General features: G+C 43.2%; 1 protein-coding gene across 2 annotated transcripts in view; it reads right to left on the bottom strand.

Moving 5' to 3' along the window:
- Positions 1 to 2,875: 2,875 nt before the first annotated feature.
- MOXD1 (monooxygenase DBH like 1) overlaps positions 2,876 to 18,575 on the bottom strand; it is a 240,462-nt gene continuing 224,762 nt past the window's right edge. For both annotated transcript variants that reach the window (XM_069726006.1, XM_069726007.1), the window contains exons 10-12: positions 11,733 to 11,875; positions 7,843 to 8,011; positions 2,876 to 3,134 (exon numbers count right to left, since the gene is read on the bottom strand). In XM_069726006.1, coding sequence (XP_069582107.1) covers positions 2,979 to 3,134; positions 7,843 to 8,011; positions 11,733 to 11,875 — 468 coding nt within the window. In that variant the 3' untranslated portion in view covers positions 2,876 to 2,978. The remainder of the gene's footprint in view (positions 3,135 to 7,842; positions 8,012 to 11,732; positions 11,876 to 18,575) is intronic.

The raw sequence follows: 18,575 nt of genomic DNA, 5'->3' as shown, positions 1-18,575 counted from the left end.
ACCAGATGGAGACCTAACTTGGAGTCCCCACATTTCAAATAAAATCTTGTCAAACACCACAAAAGTGGCATCATCAATGTGGAGTCTCCACATTTAAAAAAAATGTTCGTAATATTAGCAGCAATAGCCACAGTAGGCACATAAGACACCACAAAGGTGTCACATACTGCAATAATACGAGATCGATGCATCACACTAAAAACTACACCATAGCCTAGTCTGATCAGTCTGCAACTGGGGTGCAAAAGTCAATGGAGATCCATAACTTGTTCTTCTTGATGAAAGTTAGGCAGTCTACACTTTCAGGGGACAGCCACACATTATCTGTCAGGACACCACCAACACCGCTGAAGACATATCCTGAGAGGTTGCTGGCTGTTGGGCATGACAAAACCTCTAAGGCATGATCGGCGAGCTCAGATCACTCTCCTATTCTTGAAGACCAAAATGCAAAAGGGTCAAAATTCCGCTGATGGAAATGATATTGAGCTTGAAATACTCCTGCACTCTCCTCTCTTGTAGTTCGCAACGTTTCAGACTTTTACTCTGTTCTGCTGGTGATGGTCTAAAAAATGTGCGAAATGACTCACAGAAATTACTTATGCCACTTATACTGCTGCTAATGTTTTTGCATTGATGACGTACCTGGGGTTGGAAGTCTATAACTGCAATGCACAGTGTATGCCTCACTGCTCTCTTGAGGAAAACCATTCTTGCACGCGCGTGTCCCTTTCCAGCGCTGGAAGCATCTAGCTAAATATACTCTTGTGCTGTGGATCTTTCTCCTATAGGCATTTTGTTCAAATTAATAAGTGGCCTAACTACCTCAGTCTTCCTCTAGTCAACTCGGCATACTTTTAGGCATCCTATGGTTTGTCATCATATGAGGCATTTCATCTATAGCACTTCACTTCATGGTTATATACTGTATATCCATAGCTATCTAATTGTTTTGTATATTTTTATAACATTTACAATCCAAGTTATATTGTTTATGGCAGTCCTTTGGCAGTGCATGTATGCATTCTCTTATAGAATGTTTTGTACATGGCAGCCTCTGAGCTGCATTTATTTAACCAATGTCATCATTATGAAGGAGTATTTTACATGGCAACTTTAAGGCTGCTCACATGTATATTATATGATATATACCTGTACAGGTTATTTTATGCGACACATTCCCAATGCTAATATATTATCATTTTTTTCACAATTTAATACTGGAATAATTGTATATATGGCAGCCAAAGGCTGCATAAATGTTTGCCATATTCACCAGCAGAGGGCATGATGTGCATAGCATGTGGTTATCATATTTACCTTCGAAATTGATGTCGTTTTGAATAGTCCAAATACTGTGTCTTATTTTTACATTTTTGCATGTTATAACATCTGGAGCAACTTTTTTTACTGTTCTCATACATGTGCACCATACTTACCATTATCACTATGATCTATCATATTTCAAATACAGTATAGCTTGTATATTGTGCTGCTCACATATATAACATTATTTCCACTACCTCAAACGAATGTGGCCACATACTGTCTGTGCTTTGGGTTTTATTTTCAATATATGTTTTTTTTACTTATGTGTAATTGCGTTGGCGCATGTGCATAAAGGCGTTGTCTTTATTTAGGACTTGTATTCATTGTCCACCCCTGCGCATTTCTACCGTTGCCTGTGGTCTAGAACTCAAGGTTTTGTGCAGGTTCAGTTGCACGTCAGTCTTTGAATATGAGTATTGATATATTTATCTGCCGCTCGGACTGTGGTCCTGGCACATACATTGGGCCGCATGTCAGCATTCACGCATGCGTAGCTGTGTCCTTGCTTAGTGTGACATTCACTTAAATAAACTTTATTTAAATGGACAGTGAGCATGCACAAACTGAACTTTCAGTAACTCCTTCAGTAAGGTTATTTACACTAGATTCATTGATAGGGCGTTGATCCAGGGAACTAATCTGATTGCCGTATGTGGAGTCGGGTTTTTTTGCCTTCCTCTGGATCAACATGTTAGGGCATGTTAGGTTAGGATATGGGTACAACTAGATGGACTTAAAATCTTCCTTCAACCTTAAATACTATGTTACTATGTTAATATGTTACCTTACACTGTTCACACCCACAGTCTTAACTGTGCCATGGTCGAGTCTCACCCTCCAGTTGATAATTATTTTGTAATTAAATGTGAATATTAAGGTTTAAGGCAGGCTACTTATTTGTATCACCCCTAAGGAAGCCATAAAGATGGTGACGATACACGTGGGACTTTTTCTCCTTCCTCCACTACCTGTTGGAGCCTTGTACAGACAATAGGCTTTGCTGGTAGTATGTATATCTTAATTCCATCATAGTTATGCCAGTAGTATATATCTAATTTGGTTTATACTGCATGCCTTTGATAGCTTTGTATTGTCAAGTAGAAGGGGCTTCTGGCACTGCCTGTGCACAACCATGCCTACCATGCATTTCCTACCTTCCTTCACTAATGTCATGGTTGCTTAGCTTCAAGCTTCAAGACCCCAACGATCACTAGTCTTTAACTGTATTGGTCTTCTCATATGGGCACATGGACCTTTTAGGTGCCCTTAGGCTCCAAGAATGGAATGTGTCTTTAACGTCTACAACACCTGACTGCAATGTTTAATCCTCTAATCTTACAACCATGTGCACTTATTATCACAGAGAGAAGCTTTATTGGCCTGTTAGAGAAGTCTTTATATCCAGTGGGGCTCTGACATTTTAGATTTCATTGGTTAAAATATTCATACCCTTCCTAGTCTGCTTAATGTCCAAAAGTAGAACTGATATATTCTATTAAAGAGAATAGATTTACAATATTGCTATAAAAATGACACAGATTAACAATTTGAGAAAAAAATATTTTATTTCAGGTAAAAAAAACATAGGTCCAATAGTGCAATTATATTTGGATTCAGTATAATTGGTGCAAATGCACATTGTTGGCCTTTTATATTATGTAGTGTATTACCGTACTCAGTACGAATGGCAGATATCTAACTGTTGAAGAGATCGCAGCGGAAGACACTGAAGAAAAGGAGGCACATTCTGGTGCTTCTGAAGTAAACGTCTTCACTTCGGGGGGTGACAGCAACATTCCTTGCACCTGCAAATAGTCATTAAATTTATATTAGGTCTCAATGATTGTGTGAATTTGTTTAATTGTTGAATTTTTAAAACAGTATCACTCCATAGTTTTCAGAAGTCTAAGGCTGTGTGCACATATTGCGTTATTGCTGCGTTTTTCAGTGCAAATTTGTCATAAAACCTGAAGGGTTTCCTAATGCCAGCAAAGTGAATGAGAATCCTAAAGTCTCTTGCACACGTTGCTTATTTGTGACTTGCAGAATGTATGAGGATTTAAATTTGCCACAAGGCAATTCTTTGGCAGGGGTCACACTTGTGATTTCAATGCCAGAGACTCACGTGAGTCTCTCACATCTCACATCAAGTCCCGGCACTGCCACCGGCATTTGGGACTGGAGCGTGTGGCTGCATGTATTTCTATGTTCCCGAGTGCCGGTGGCAGTGCCCGGGACTTGATGCGAGAGACTCGGCCGAGTTTCTCGCATTGAACTTGCGAGTGTGACCCCGACCTTTCAGTGTTTTGCTGCAGATTTCACTAGTACTCATGAGTGGGGTAAAATTGGCACCAAAAATGCAAGTATAAAATGCAACATTTTTGCCTCTGCACTTTTCCTGCCGAGAGATGCAAAAATGGTGCAGAAGCTTCTGCAGCAAATACATAACGTGTGCACACACCCTAAAGGTGCTGTCAAATATTAAATATGGTTCAAGACAAATGTAAAAATCTGAAAAATATTATACCATGCAAATACGTTTTTTAGAACTAGAATGGGGTTCTCACATAATAAAATGTTCATTAAATTGAGCAGTTCAATGTAAAAAGTTAATTGTGTCAGGCACGTTATCTCTTAATGGGAACCTGTCACCCCCAAAGTCGAAGGTGAGCTAAGCCCACCAGCATCAGGGGCTTGTCTACAGCATTCTGTAAAGTCATAACAGGGCAGACAAAGTATGCCTGCGCCGGAGCCGCAGCATGATGACAAGAAGAGGAAGTCATTGTAAGAAGATTGGAGGCCCCGGACCGCGACACCCATCGGACCAGAACTGCAGCGGTACCGCCCCTGGGTGAGTATAATCTAATCTCTTTATCTCAGCTTTCAGGACACATCGGGGGCTTATCTACAGCATTCCAGAATGCTGTAGATAAGCGCCTGATGCCGATGGGCTTAGATCACCTTCGATTTTGGGGGTGACAGGTTCCCTTTAAGGCATCATACACAAAACAGCGACCATAAGTGATGGACACCAGAAGTATAGCACTTGTTCCATTTGCTCGGTGTTAGCGAAGGTATGGACAACCCTGACTGGTTCACAGTAGTTCACAGTAGGTCGCCAAAGCTTTTATGACTGAAAACTACCTGACTGAAAAAATTGTTATAGCAACTTACTTACAGAAAACTATCTATGAGGTCACAAAGATTTAACTAAATTTGCCCCACTTGTTCTGTCACAAAAGTTATGCCAATTATTAATGTAACAATATCATATTTGCGATCTGTCAGCAATTACTTGATGGAAATTCAATTGTGATGTTGTAAGGATGGAGTACAATACTGTGACTTACATACCCCTGGAGAAACCAATCACATTGTGTGTATTATGTCTTTGTCTTTGCATATCTTGTACTGGAATGTGCCATGTGATATATGTTCTGTGTGATGTAATTTATAGTAATGTTAGGAATATGCGTATAAGATAGGTATGTAGGAATGTGTAGTGTAGTTTAAGGCTTAGTATGTAAGGTTGGTAGTTTAAGATAGTTAACTGTAGTTTAGGTACTGACGTTAGTGTAGGTTAATGTTTGGGACTATCCTTTATTGAGAAGGACATAGTGTTAGGGCAAGTGACTGCTTCGGATAGATAGTTAGATAGGGTCGAGTTCAGGTGCAAATAGGAAGTGTAACGTAACCAGTTCTGCCAAGGGAATAGTGATATCCTGAAGTGACCAATAAGACAGAGTGACCTTCCAGAAAAGGAGTCCTTGAATAGGATGATGAGCCACAAGAAATCCTGAGCTTGCTAAGCGCCAAAGGTAATGGGCCTAAAAAGGACAGTTTGTGGGACTAATGGGGGTGCCAAATGGTAGATCCAGAGTACAAGGAGTGGAAGAAATAGGACGTGAAGCCACTGAGCAAATAGAGAGATTTTCTGATCAGGAATGTGGTGACAAGCTAGGCTGTGATGAATTAGTGTGACACAGTATGTTTCACTGACCCTGGGGTAGACTACAGAGGAAGGATACTGTGTGTACGAAAATGATTTATACTGCAAAGGAACCATCCATAAGACTTTGTATCAGGTATCCCTAGCACATAACCCTTACTAAGTTACCATTCAGTAAATACTGTATTTCGAACAGGAGTCTCCCTTATTAAAGTTCTATTTTGGTCTCATCTGACCACACGACCTTCTCTCTTTCCTCCTCTGGATTATCCACATGGTAATTGGCAAACTTAATGTGGATATATGCAGTCATGAGCGGGAGGACTTTGCATGCCCTGCAGGATTGTAATCCAAGACGGCGTAATGTGTTACTAATGATATTGTTTGAGATTGTGGTCCCAACTCTCTTTAGGTCACTGACCAGGTCCTCCCGTGTAGTGCTGGGCTGATTCCTGACTTTTTTCACAATCATCCTTACTCCACGAGGCGAGATTTTTCATGGAGTCCCAGACCAAGGAAGATTGACAATCATTTTGTGTTTCCTCCATTCTCTAATAATTGGGCCATTAATTGTGCTAGCAGTGCCATCTCACCAAGATGCTTGTTTATTGTTCTGTAGCCCATCCCAGCCTTGTGCGGGTCTACAATTTTATCTCTGGTGTCCTTAGCTCTTCGGTCTTGGCCATAGTAGAAAGGTTGGAGTGTGATTTATTGAATGTGTGGAAAGGTGTATTTTTTTGTAGGTAACGATTTCAAACAGGTGCAATTAATACAGGTAATCAGTGCAGAGTGAGAAGGCTTCTTAAAGAAAACCAAGACTGTGAGAGCCAGAATTCTTCCTGGTTGGTAGGTGACAAAATACTTATCTCATGCACTAAAATGCAATTTATTTACAATGTGATTTTCTGGTTTTTATTTTTAGATTCTGTCTCTCAAAGTTGTAGTGGACCTATGATCAAAATTTCAGACCTCTCCATTCTTTGTAGGTGGGAAACTGAACGCGGACAAATCCTGTTGTAAATCTTTTGTGACAGGCAGAACGGAAGGTGTAATCTTCAAACTTTTATAGATAACAACTACGGGAATGCCTGGCATAAATAAGAATATGATGAAGAAAAAGAATATGAAGAAGATGAAGATGTAGAATATGAAGAAGAAGAATAGTTGAATAAGAAGAATATGAAGAATGTAAAAAAAGAATAGGAAGAAGGTGAAGAAGAAGATGAATAAGGTGAAGTTGATGAAAAAGATGCTGAGGATGATGAAGAAGAAAGTGTGGGAGAAGCAAAAAAGAAGGTGCAGAGCATGGAAGTAGTGAAACATAAATATCTGACAAAATATAAAAAATCTTAACATAATCAATATCTTTGTAACTCCGAACGTCTTAAAAAAAATTAATTCCTGCTATTCTATTTGATTGGTCTAAACTTCTATGCCTTTAATGTCTCCGCCACCTCCCCCAATACATCCTACATTATTCTTAGTTGTTTGCCTTCATGTAGAATTAACCAACAAGGAAACAAAGGGTTTATTTTAATTCCGATATTTTTGTCCCATTGACTTGCATTGGTATCGGGTATCGGTATCGGCGAGATCCGATATTTTTTGGATATCGGCCGATACAATCCGATACCAATATTTCTGAATATCGGAAGGTATCGCTCAACACTAGTCTCTACATATTACCCAACTTTAACATGGCCAACTTTAAAGGAAAGCTTAGTAACCCATGGACAAGATGAATGGCCAGATGTTTTTTGTGTGGTTTCAGATAAGCCACAATTTGAAAATCCGGCTGGGGACTATAGATAAGTATGCGACTAGTCCAGCACCTCCCGGGCCAACTTCTCACAGCACTACTCTAGTGGATTGATATGTATCTCCTGTGCACATTAGGAGAGACCTGTCAATCAAATAGTGTGGTGCGAGGAGGAGCCGGATGAAGGACTTTTTTTTCACCATTTCAGAGAACGTTATACCTTACTGATTAATTCGCTCCTTTGTTTTTAGCAGCATATATTGAGTGACAAGTTGCCTATCAGTGCAAAAGAAGGCCTCTTCATGCTATGCATGTGTGGACAATGATTTATTCTCACTGCTGTAATGGTGCTCCAATTATGAATGAAATGTCTGCCTATATTTGAGGATGATTCCGGTCTGCTCTAAGCTAACAGTCCCTCTGCGTTTTATAATATGTGCAGCTTCCTTATCAGAGACATTTTACTATAGACATTTTTAGAGTTAGCAGATGTTCACAGCTGTCTAGCTTCTTCACAGATTCCCATGAAAAAGAAAGCATTATTGATTTCCTGATGACCAGATAGGTAGAGGCAATGAGCCCAGTTACTGGCTGGATGGCACGGGAATGGAAGTCTATGGCCAAGATCTCTTTTTCTGTTGGCTCTTGGCTTTAATACTGTAATTACAATTCAGTTATGTTCCTCTAATAGCACACATCTGTTCATACCAAACATCACTTGCATTACTTTCTAGTGATAGCAGCACATTTCTGTCCACATCCAACGGGCTGATTTATGCTTAATGCCGAAAGTGCATTTACTTACACTCCACTCTCCACTTTCATGTTTAGAACATCTGACGTTAATTGGTATTTGTTTTACACGTTCGTTAAAGGAACTTCCTTTCTTCTTAGACCATTGATATGTATTCATGGCCTCTGTAAACGTTAGGTTGTTGTATCGTTTTGGACTCTTAATTATAAAGGGCCATGATCTGTAATGTAGAGCAGAACACATTATGATTTTACCTACCACTGCTCAGAACAGTTTAGGAGTAGAATACGTAGGAAGTTGTCCAATCTACATTAAGTACAGTATATGACAATGTTCATAAATAGAATAATAGGTAATTCCAAAACAAGGTCTTCAGTTAAAATCAGAAATTTATTAAAGTAGTTAGGAAAAAGTTGCAAGTCCTGTATCGGTGTAATCTAGCAAATGCGTTTCAGACTGCTGTCATTAGTCATTGCTATTGATGGAATGACTAAGGGAAATCGCACAAGGAGACAAGGAGAGAAGGCAACTGTCGTCACTATCTGGAGAGATATTAATAATATTATTGTGCGTTCTCCTCATTGTGCGACAGGCAGTCCTCCACATTTAGCTGTTTGTTTGATAAATGTCACATTAACACACCAAGATGGACCTTATGTAATAACAGTTATCTTCATTCACTTACTTTTCATTACTACATAGTTTTGATTAAAAATGGTTAGATCTACTGCAGATCTACCAGGGTTCTAAATGTTGAGCTTGGTATAACCCGGCCAGTGATTGGCAGCTTTCTGTGTAGACTGTGCATAAGCAGAAACTACGAATCAGTGGTGAGGGTGAGGTTGGACTTCCTGGCAGCAGGCCAAATAGTCATCTAATGATAATTTTCCTGCTGATAAAACACTGCTTTTTCAAAAACCTACACTGACCCTACATCATGCTGCTCTCATAATAAGTAACAAAAACTTGGTGACACATTTCCTTTAAAAAGTGTGTATCTATTATTAAAATGTTGCTCACCATCATCCAGTGGGCTATAGACTGAAGACTGGTGTATGAAATGTCTTTGTTATTGCAGTTCTACTAAGATATTTTCCGAGATGTCCTAATGAGAGATAAGCTAACCGGAACTGTAAAGTTAACGGCTAGTACTGGATACCTAGTGTCTGGTGCTGAACTCTGAAAACTGACTTTTTCCCAAAAGTCGATTTTACTGTTCGTGTTCGGCGCTGAAAAAAGTTTGCTGAAAGGCTGCAGCACAGCCAGTCAACAAACTTTTAGGATATGTGCACTTCCAGAAACATCACAGCCTTGCCAAGTATTGGCATGGCTGTAATTGGCCAGCTCAACACATGACCAAGCCTGTCTAAATGCTGGATCACAAGTTGTGTCCCCTCTTTAGTCTCAACCTGGTGCAGCATCCCCTAATAGCCTGGTGCAGCATGCCATAACAGTCCAGAGCAAAGTGCCATGAACGCCCAGTGCAGCATGCCCTAACAGCCAGGTACAGTGTGCCATAACAACATGGTGCAGAATGCCATAAGAGTCTTGTGCACAGTGCCATAACAGCCTGGTGTAGAATGCCCTAACAACGTGGTGCAGAATGCCATGACAGTCTGGTGTGGAGTGCCCTATCAGCCTAGTGTAGCATGCCCTAATAGCCTGGTATAGCATGCCCTAACAGACTGGTGTAGCGTGCCCTAACAGATTGGTTAAGCATACCTTAATGGCCTGATGCAGCGTGCCATAACAGTTTGGTGCAGCGTGCCCTAACAGCCTGGTGCACAGTGCCAAAACAGCCTGATGCAGAGTGCCAAAACAGCCTGGTGCAGAGTGCCCTAACAGCCTGGTGCAGAATGCCCTAACAACCGATGAGTGGTTGTTGCCCCTGAACCTCAAGCCTGGCCTGGTGTTGTGCGATAATGGTCAAACTTCTGTAGTGCCCCTAGACTAGGTCGGTTTGACGCACATCCCTTGCTTCGTGCGTGTGCTGAATTTGGTGGTGCAGAGCTTCCTTAAAAATTACCCACATATGTCAGAGTTGATGCTGAGTGTCCAGCCATATGTGTGTGCTTATGGATTTCTCACCCTGCTGCTTGCCTGTCTGTGCTGCAGTGTCGCTTTGGCCTTTCAACTCATATGTGTCATACCCACAAGGTGGAACTCTACATTACATATGCTGGAGAGACTGTGAGAACAGCAGCAGGCAAAAGTGAAGTTTGAGCTCCAGCATGCACGATCGAATCGCTCTCCGTAACAACACCACTTCCCCACCAATGAGTGGGCCTTCATGTGTGTGACATGCTTGACTGCACTGCACCAACATGGCCAGAGCTGATGACGCCGTCATCAGCGTTACTATCCCACTTCTATACCTGCTTGAAAAAATGCTTCAGGTGAAGATGGATGATATGGTGGCACAGAAGGAAGAGGAGCAGGAGGAAGAAGAACCATTCACATAATTATCAGGCCAGTTATACACATATGGCTCAGAGGGTGGGTTCCTATACCAACAGCGGCCAGGTAAGCAACAGTCTAGCCAGTGGACAGATTTGGAGGATGAGGAGGACGAATTATGTCCACAGCAGGTTGGCACTCAAAGCAGCTCATGCGCATCACTGTATGTAGCGTAGCTTGGGGGGATACAGAGAATCCAGAGGATACCCCTCCCACTGAGAGCTTGTCATTGCCTCTGGCAGCCTGGCTCACATGAGCTAATAAATGCTGCTTTGCTTGCGCAATGAGTGCCGTGTTTCTGGATTGTTACCAGTGCTGATTATTGGGTATCCACCCTGCTGGATCACCGCTACAAGGACAATGCACCATCCTTACTTTCATCACTGGAGTGGGATAGGAAACAACAGGAATAATAGAGCACGCTGGTAGATGCATTACTGATAGCATTCCCACCTGACAGCGATTTCTCAGTGAAAGACCAAGGCAGAGGAGGAGGATGTTGCCTATGCAGCTGGCGCACTGCCAGCACCTTGAAAAGGAGGATTAACCTGGATGAAATGTGGAAAACCTTCCTCAAGCCATCACAACATCTGGCACAACTATCTGATATGTTTCAACAACATGGTGGAAAAGTATATGTCCGCATGTCTCCACGTACTGAGTGATGAGTCTGCACCATTTAACTTCTGTCTCCAAATTGAACACATAGCAAGAGTATGCACTTTATGCCTTGGAGATGCTGGCCTGCCCTGTGGCAAATGTACTTCCTAAACGTGCATCTTATAGTCCAATTTTACAGCAGCTTACCGGAGACAGGGTGGCGGCTGCGGTGAAGCAGAGTTCACAGGAGGCAGGATCGATGCTGCAGGAGGCTGGTGACGGAAGATGTGGGACGATGCTGTAGGCCTTGTACTGGGGTGTGGGCCCTGTGCTTTCATAAAATGTTGGAGTCCCCTTCCCATTGATTTCCCTGCAGTGGGCTTCGGGAAATTGGCCGCTAGAGGCAGAGCATGCGCAGATTGAAAGCTCATGTGCTATGATATCGGGAGACGAGGGCCTGCAGCCTCACATGACCCGGGCACCCCCTAATCCGAACACGGAGCCCACAGTATCACCCTACTCCTGTCGCTATCGGCCTCCTGCATCAGCGATGCGGCCTCCTGTGATCCTGCTCCATTTCAGCCACCCACTTTCCCGGTAAAATACATTCGGATTATGAGACACAACCCTATTTTCCTGCCAAATTTGGGGAAAAAAGTGCTTCTTATAATCTGAAAAAAAAAACAGTAATTGTAGTTTATGAAATAATCATTGCCCTTCTGATAAATACCAATTATTATGGAGTTGCAGATACTTTGATTACCTAAGGAGATAAGTAGATAATTCCAGATCGGCTATTTATTGTGCATAGTAAAACGACTATCAAATTTTTGTTGTAATGAATTATTAATTTTTATATACGTTATATTTTGTTTTTTACTTACGTGACTGGTTTGTATATTTCCCTTACTCCAATGAACTGAAGCTGTTCTTTCATTTCTGGGATACTTTCACATCGGGCAAGATCAATTTTTGGATAATAAATTAAATAGGAAAGACACATTTCATCTCTTGCACTCAGGCCACCCTAAAATTTCAATAAGATGTACAATATTATTACTAAGTATGCTTAAAAATATTTATTGCAATAATATAAATAGTATTAATAATTCAAAAAGTAATAGTTTTATATATAGCTATACCTAGTAAGCATAAATTCATTAAGGCTGCTATTTTATGATCATTCTAATGAAAATGAGATGTACGCTGAGATACGTTACAACAGTGGTCCTCAACCTTTCTTACCTTGAAAGACACCTTCAGCTTTGAGAGATAGCTGTGAGCTATATCCAATATGTCCATCCTCTACAGCCATTGTGTCACCCAGAACCCCCCATTACCAATCTAATGTCAGCCAAAGCTTCACTTGTTACCTTTGTAAAATAAAGATTGTGTAATCTTGTAAGGCAGAAATCCCAAATCTGTGGCTTGTGGGCCTATGATGTGTGTGGTTAGCTGTTTTTTGCCAAGTTGGTGCATTAACACTAGGGATGAGCGAACATCATCAGCTCCCTCCTTATTCGGCAAGTTATAGCACTTACCGAAGAAGCTGCATCGGGAACCCGGAAACCTGGTGCAGTCCGGATGATCAGCTGTTCGGCACTGCAGCTGCATTTGTGGCGGCTGTGTGACAGTCACAACAAATGCTTTTGTTGCTCCCCTGAGAGTCCAGTCACCACAGAGTACTGCACCTCATCCAGAGGTGTGGTATTCTGCTCTCAGGTAATGAGGGGGCACGGCACAGAACCCAACACCTGCATCCAACACTAGACACTTCACTCAGGGCACCTTGGCGTACCCTAAGGGAGGATGGCCTCATCTCAGGCTGGATAGGAAAGGGTGTTGGAGGAATGGGTGGGGTAGATAGAGTAGGGGAGGAGCTAAGTAGGAGGGAAAATTAATCAGATTGTGAGAGGAGGGGAGCTGAGCAGGCATGAGGATCTGCAGCTCCTGACAAACAGAACAGAGAAGTGAGAGGGAGAAGCAGAAGGAAGCACCCAGACGGACAAAAGGGGTCCTAAAGGCACGGGTAGTGAGAAGTCCACCCGTGCGGCTCGAATTCATGCTGACCAGAGTCAGGTGGAGGGACCGAGTCACAGGCAAGGGGACCGGCCCCATTCTAGTGGAGAAACTAAGGACTCAGCTAAATAACTGGAAACTGTGGCTTTGGCAAGAAGCACAGTCACATCTGCTCACATTCGCTGAAAAGGCAGCCATATTGGATCCAGGGGGACTTAGAGCTCACCACCCGACAAGATCCGAGGCTGCTGGCTTGGGACAATGTGTGGCAGGAGCAGGGCAGGAGAAGCGAAGCCAGCGCAGAGAGATGGCCAGAGAAAGGAACATAGAAAAAGGGTTCTGAAAAGTGCATCCAAATTGCTTGAGAGCTGGCTGGACCGCCAACCTGGAGGACACAACACCCCGGCCAGGGCAAATAAGAACTGTGAGCAAAGCACCACACTGTGTCCTCACATTTATTTACTGCGCCATCCACCCTGCATTACATCCACCATCATTTACAACCTAAGTGCCCTGGGACTAAACCTCTACCTGTGGAGAGCTGTACCAACTCTGCTGCATCACCATCAGCCCCAGCGGATTCTTCCAGCAGCATCGGCTAACATCTTTTATTTGCCGAGTACCACCAGTGGTGCCAGGAACAATTTCCCACTACACTTGATCCCTCTTTAATTGGACGCTAAGGGCCACGGTGTCATGATTCCAATGGCAGGGAATCACAAAAGGACAAGCACCCACGAGCTCTAGGGTGATGGAACCTGAGCTGACCGCGACCCTAAACCTGAACACACAAATAACAATAGCCGAGGAACGTGCCTACGTTGATCCTAGACGTCTCGCACCAGCCGAAGATCTAACTTCCCCTATTAGAAGAAACACAGACCTCTCTTGCCTCCAGAGAAATACCCCACAGAAATAGCAGCCCCCCACATATAATGACGGTGAAATGAGAGGAAGGCACATACACAGTATGAAAACAGATTCAGCAAAATGAGGCCCGCTAAAACTAGATAGCAGAGGATACAAAAGTAAACTGCGCGGTCAGCAAAAAACCCTTCAAAAAACCATCCTGCAATTACTTGAACTCATGTTCCAACTCATGGAACATGAGGAGCAATTACAGCCCACTAGAGCAACCAGCAGCAAAGAAACAATTATATGCAAGCTGGACAAGACAAAAATAAAGCAAAACGTGGAACAAGAAAATCAAAAGCTTAGCTTGTCCTGAAGATTACTGAAGCCAGAAGCTGAGGTAACAAAACACTCTGATAACCTTGATAGCCGGCGGGGAAATGACAAGAAAGCCCGGTTAAATAGGAAACTCCCAAATCCTAATAGAACAGGTGGACACCAGAGACAGCAGAACACAAATCACCCAGTACCATCAGTAACCACCAGAGGGAGCCCAAAAACAGAACTCACAACAGTACCCCCCCTTGAGGAGGGGTCACCGAACCCTCACGAGAACCACCAGGGCGACCAGGATGAGCCCTATGAAAAGCGCGGACCAAATCATCAGCATGAACATCAGAGGCAACCACCCAAGAATTATCCTCCTGACTATAACCCTTCAACTTGACCAAATATTGGAGTTTCCGTCTGGAAACACGAGAATCCAAGATCTTCTCTACAACATACTCCAATTCTCCCTCCACCAGCACCGGAGCAGGAGGCTCAAGCGAAGGAACAACAGGTACCTCATACCTCCGCAACAACGACCGATGGAACACATTATGAATAGCAAACGATGCCGGGAGATCCAAACGAAACGACACAGGGTTAAGAATTTCCAAGATCCTATAAGGACCGATGAACCGAGGCTTGAACTTAGGAGAAGAGACCTTCATAGGAACAAAACGAGAAGACAACCACACCAAGTCCCCAACACGAAGTCGAGGACCCACGCGGCGATGGCGATTAGCAAATTGCTGAGCCTTCTCCTGGGACAACTTCAAATTGTCCACCACATGACTCCAAATCCGATGCAACCCATCCACCACCATGTCCACTCCAGGACAATCAGAAGGCTCCACCTGACCAGAGGAAAAACGAGGATGAAACCCTGAATTACAAAAGAAAGGAGAAACCAAGGTAGCAGAACTAGCCCGATTATTAAGGGCAAACTCGGCCAGCGGCAAAAAGGTAACCCAGTCATCCTGATCAGCAGAAACAAAACACCTCAAATAAGTTTCCAAGGTCTGATTAGTTCGCTCCGTCTGGCCATTCGTCTGAGGATGGAATGCAGACGAAAAGGACAAATCAATGCCCATCTTAGCACAGAACGTCCGCCAAAATCTAGACACAAACTGGGATCCCCTGTCAGAAACGATGTTCTCCGGAATCCCATGCAAACGAACCACGTTCTGGAAAAACAGAGGGACCAACTCAGAGGAGGAAGGCAACTTAGGCAAGGGTACAAGATGAACCATTTTAGAAAAGCGGTCACACACAACCCAGATGACAGACATTTTTTGAGAGACAGGGAGATCCGAAATAAAGTCCATGGAAATGTGCGTCCAAGGCCTCTTCGGGATAGGCAAAGGTGACAACAATCCACTGGCTCGAGAACAGCAAGGCTTAGCCCGAGCACAAACCTCACAAGACTGCACAAAAGAACGCACATCCCTCGACAAGGAAGGCCACCAAAAAGACCTGGCCACCAAGTCTCTAGTACCAAATATTCCAGGATGACCTGCCAACGCAGAAGAATGGACCTCGGAGATGACTCTACTGGTCCAACTATCCGGAACAAACAGTCTCTCAGGCGGACAACGATCAGGTTTACCCGCCTGAAACTCCTGCAAAGCACATCGCAAGTCTGGGAAGACGGCCGACAAAATCACCCCATCCCTAAGGATACCAGTGGGCTCAGAATTTCCAGGGGAGTCAGGCACAAAACTCCTAGAAAGAGCATCCGCCTTCACATTCTTTGAACCTGGCAGGTATGAAACCACAAAATTGAAACGAGAGAAAAACAGTGACCAACGAGCCTGTCTAGGATTCAGACGCCTGGCAGACTCAAGGTAAATCAGATTTTTGTGATCAGTCAAGACCACCACACGATGTCTAGCACCCTCCAGCCAATGACGCCACTCCTCAAATGCCCACTTCATGGCCAAAAGTTCCCGATTACCCACATCATAATTCCGCTCAGCGGGCGAAAATTTTCTAGAAAAGAACGCACATGGCTTCATCACCGAGCAATCGGAGCTTCTCTGTGACAAAACCGCCCCCGCTCCAATCTCGGAAGCATCAACCTCAACTTGGAAAGGAAGCGAAACATCAGGCTGACGCAACACAGGAGCAGAAGAAAACCGGCGTTTAAGTTCCTGAAAGGCCTCCACAGCCGCAGGAGACCAATCAGCAACATCAGCACCCTTCTTAGTCAAATCCGTCAAAGGCTTAACAACACTAGAAAAATTAGTTATAAAACGATGATAGAAATTAGCAAAGCCCAAGAACTTCTGCAGACTCTCAAGAGATGCAGGCTGCGTCCAGTCACAAATAGCCCGAACCTTGACGGGATCCATCTCAATAGTAGAAGGGGAAAAAATATACCCCAAGAAAGAAATCTTCCGGACTCCAAAGAGACACTTTGAGCCCTTTACAAACAAGGAATTAGCCCGCAGGACCTGAAACACCTTCCTGACCTGCTGAACATGAGACTCCCAGTCATCAGAAAAAAACAAAATATCATCCAAATACACAATCATAAATTTATCCAGATATTCACGGAAAATATCGTGCATAAAGGACTGGAAGACTGAAGGAGCATTAGAAAGTCCCAAAGGCATTACCAAATACTCAAAATGGCCCTCAGGCGTATTAAATGCGGTTTTCCACTCATCACCTTGCTTTATTCGTATAAGATTATACGCACCCCGAAGATCAATCTTAGTGAACCATTTAGCCCCCTTAATGCGAGCAAACAAATCAGTCAACAAAGGCAAAGGATACTGATATTTTACGGTAATCTTATTCAAAAGACGATAATCTATACAAGGCCTCAAGGACCCATCTTTTTTGGCCACGAAAAAAAAACCTGCTCCCAAAGGGGACGAAGATGGACGGATATGTCCCTTTTCCAAGGACTCCTTAACATAATCCCGCATAGCAGTATGCTCTGGCACTGACAGATTGAACAAACGACCTTTAGGAAATTTACTACCGGGAATTAAATCTATAGCACAAATCGCAATCCCTGTGAGGAGGAAGCGAACTGAGCTTAGGCTCCTCAAAAACATCCCGATAATCAGACAAAAATACAGGAACCTCAGAAGGAGTAGATGAAGCGATAGAAATCGGAGGTGCATCATCATGAACCCCCTGACATCCCCAGCTTAACACAGACATTGTTTTCCAGTCAAGGACTGGATTATGAGTTTGTAACCATGGCAGACCAAGTACTAGAACATCATGTAAATTATACAATACCAGGAAGCGAATCACCTCCTGATGAACGGGAGTCATACGCATGGTCACTTGTGTCCAGTACTGAGGTTTATTCATAGCTAAAGGTGTAGAGTCAATTCCCTTCAAAGGAATAGGGACTTCCAGAGGCTCAAGACTAAACCCACATCGCTTGGCAAATGACCAATCCATAAGACTCAGGGCAGCGCCTGAATCTACATAGGCATCGACGGAAATGGATGATAATGAGCAAATCCGAGTCACAGACAGAATGAACTTAGACTGTAACGTACTAATGGCAACAGACTTATCAACCTTTTTTGTGCGTTTAGAGCATGCTGATATAACATGAGCTGAATCACCACAATAAAAGCACAACCCATTTTTCCGCCTATAGTTTTGCCGTTCACTTCTAGACTGAACTCTATCACATTGCATTGTCTCAAGTGCCTGTTCAGAAGACACCGCCAAATGGTGCACAGGTTTGCGCTCCCGTAAACGCCGATCAATCTGAATAGCCATAGTCATAGACTCATTCAGACCCGTAGGCGCAGGGAACCCCACCATAACATCTTTAATGGCCTCAGAAAGGCCATCTCTGAACTTTGCAGCCAGGGCGCACTCATTCCACTGAGTAAGCACTGACCATTTCCGAAATTTTTGACAATATATTTCTGCTTCATCTTGCCCCTGAGAGAGAGCTAATAAAGCTTTTTCAGCCTGAATCTCCTGGTTAGGTTCCTCATAGAGCAAACCCAATGCAAGAAAAAACGCATCCACATTAAGCAACACAGGATCCCCTGGTGCCAATGCAAATGCCCAATTTTGAGGGTCACCCCGCAGGAAAGATATAATAATCTTAACCTGCTGAGCAGGGTCTCCAGAAGAGCGAGATTTCAAAGAAAGGAACAGCTTGCAATTGTTCCTAAAATTCAGAAAACTAGATCTATCTCCAGCAAAGAACTCTGGAATAGGAATTCTAGGTTCAGACATAGGAGCATGTACAACAAAATCTTGTATATTTTGAACCTTAGCAGCAAGATTATTCAAGCTGGAAGCTAAACTCTGGACGTCCATGATAAACAGCTAAGGTCAGAGCCATTCAAGGATTAAGAGGAGGAAAAAAAAAAAAAATTAGCCGGGCTGCAATTAAGGCTAGGCAGCAACCTAAGAGGAGAGAAAAAAAAAAAAAAATAACTTCCTCAGACTACTTTTCCTCCTACTTCAGCCCAAACATTTTGGCCGGCTATACTGTCATGATTCCAATGGCAGGGAATCACAAAAGAACAAGCACCCAC

The sequence above is a fragment of the Ranitomeya imitator genome, chromosome 5 (genome assembly GCF_032444005.1).
Source record: "Ranitomeya imitator isolate aRanImi1 chromosome 5, aRanImi1.pri, whole genome shotgun sequence".
NCBI lineage: Eukaryota > Metazoa > Chordata > Amphibia > Anura > Dendrobatidae > Ranitomeya > Ranitomeya imitator.
The sequence above is the reverse complement of the archived record's forward strand: the minus strand, read 5'-3'. Positions and strand labels throughout refer to the sequence as shown.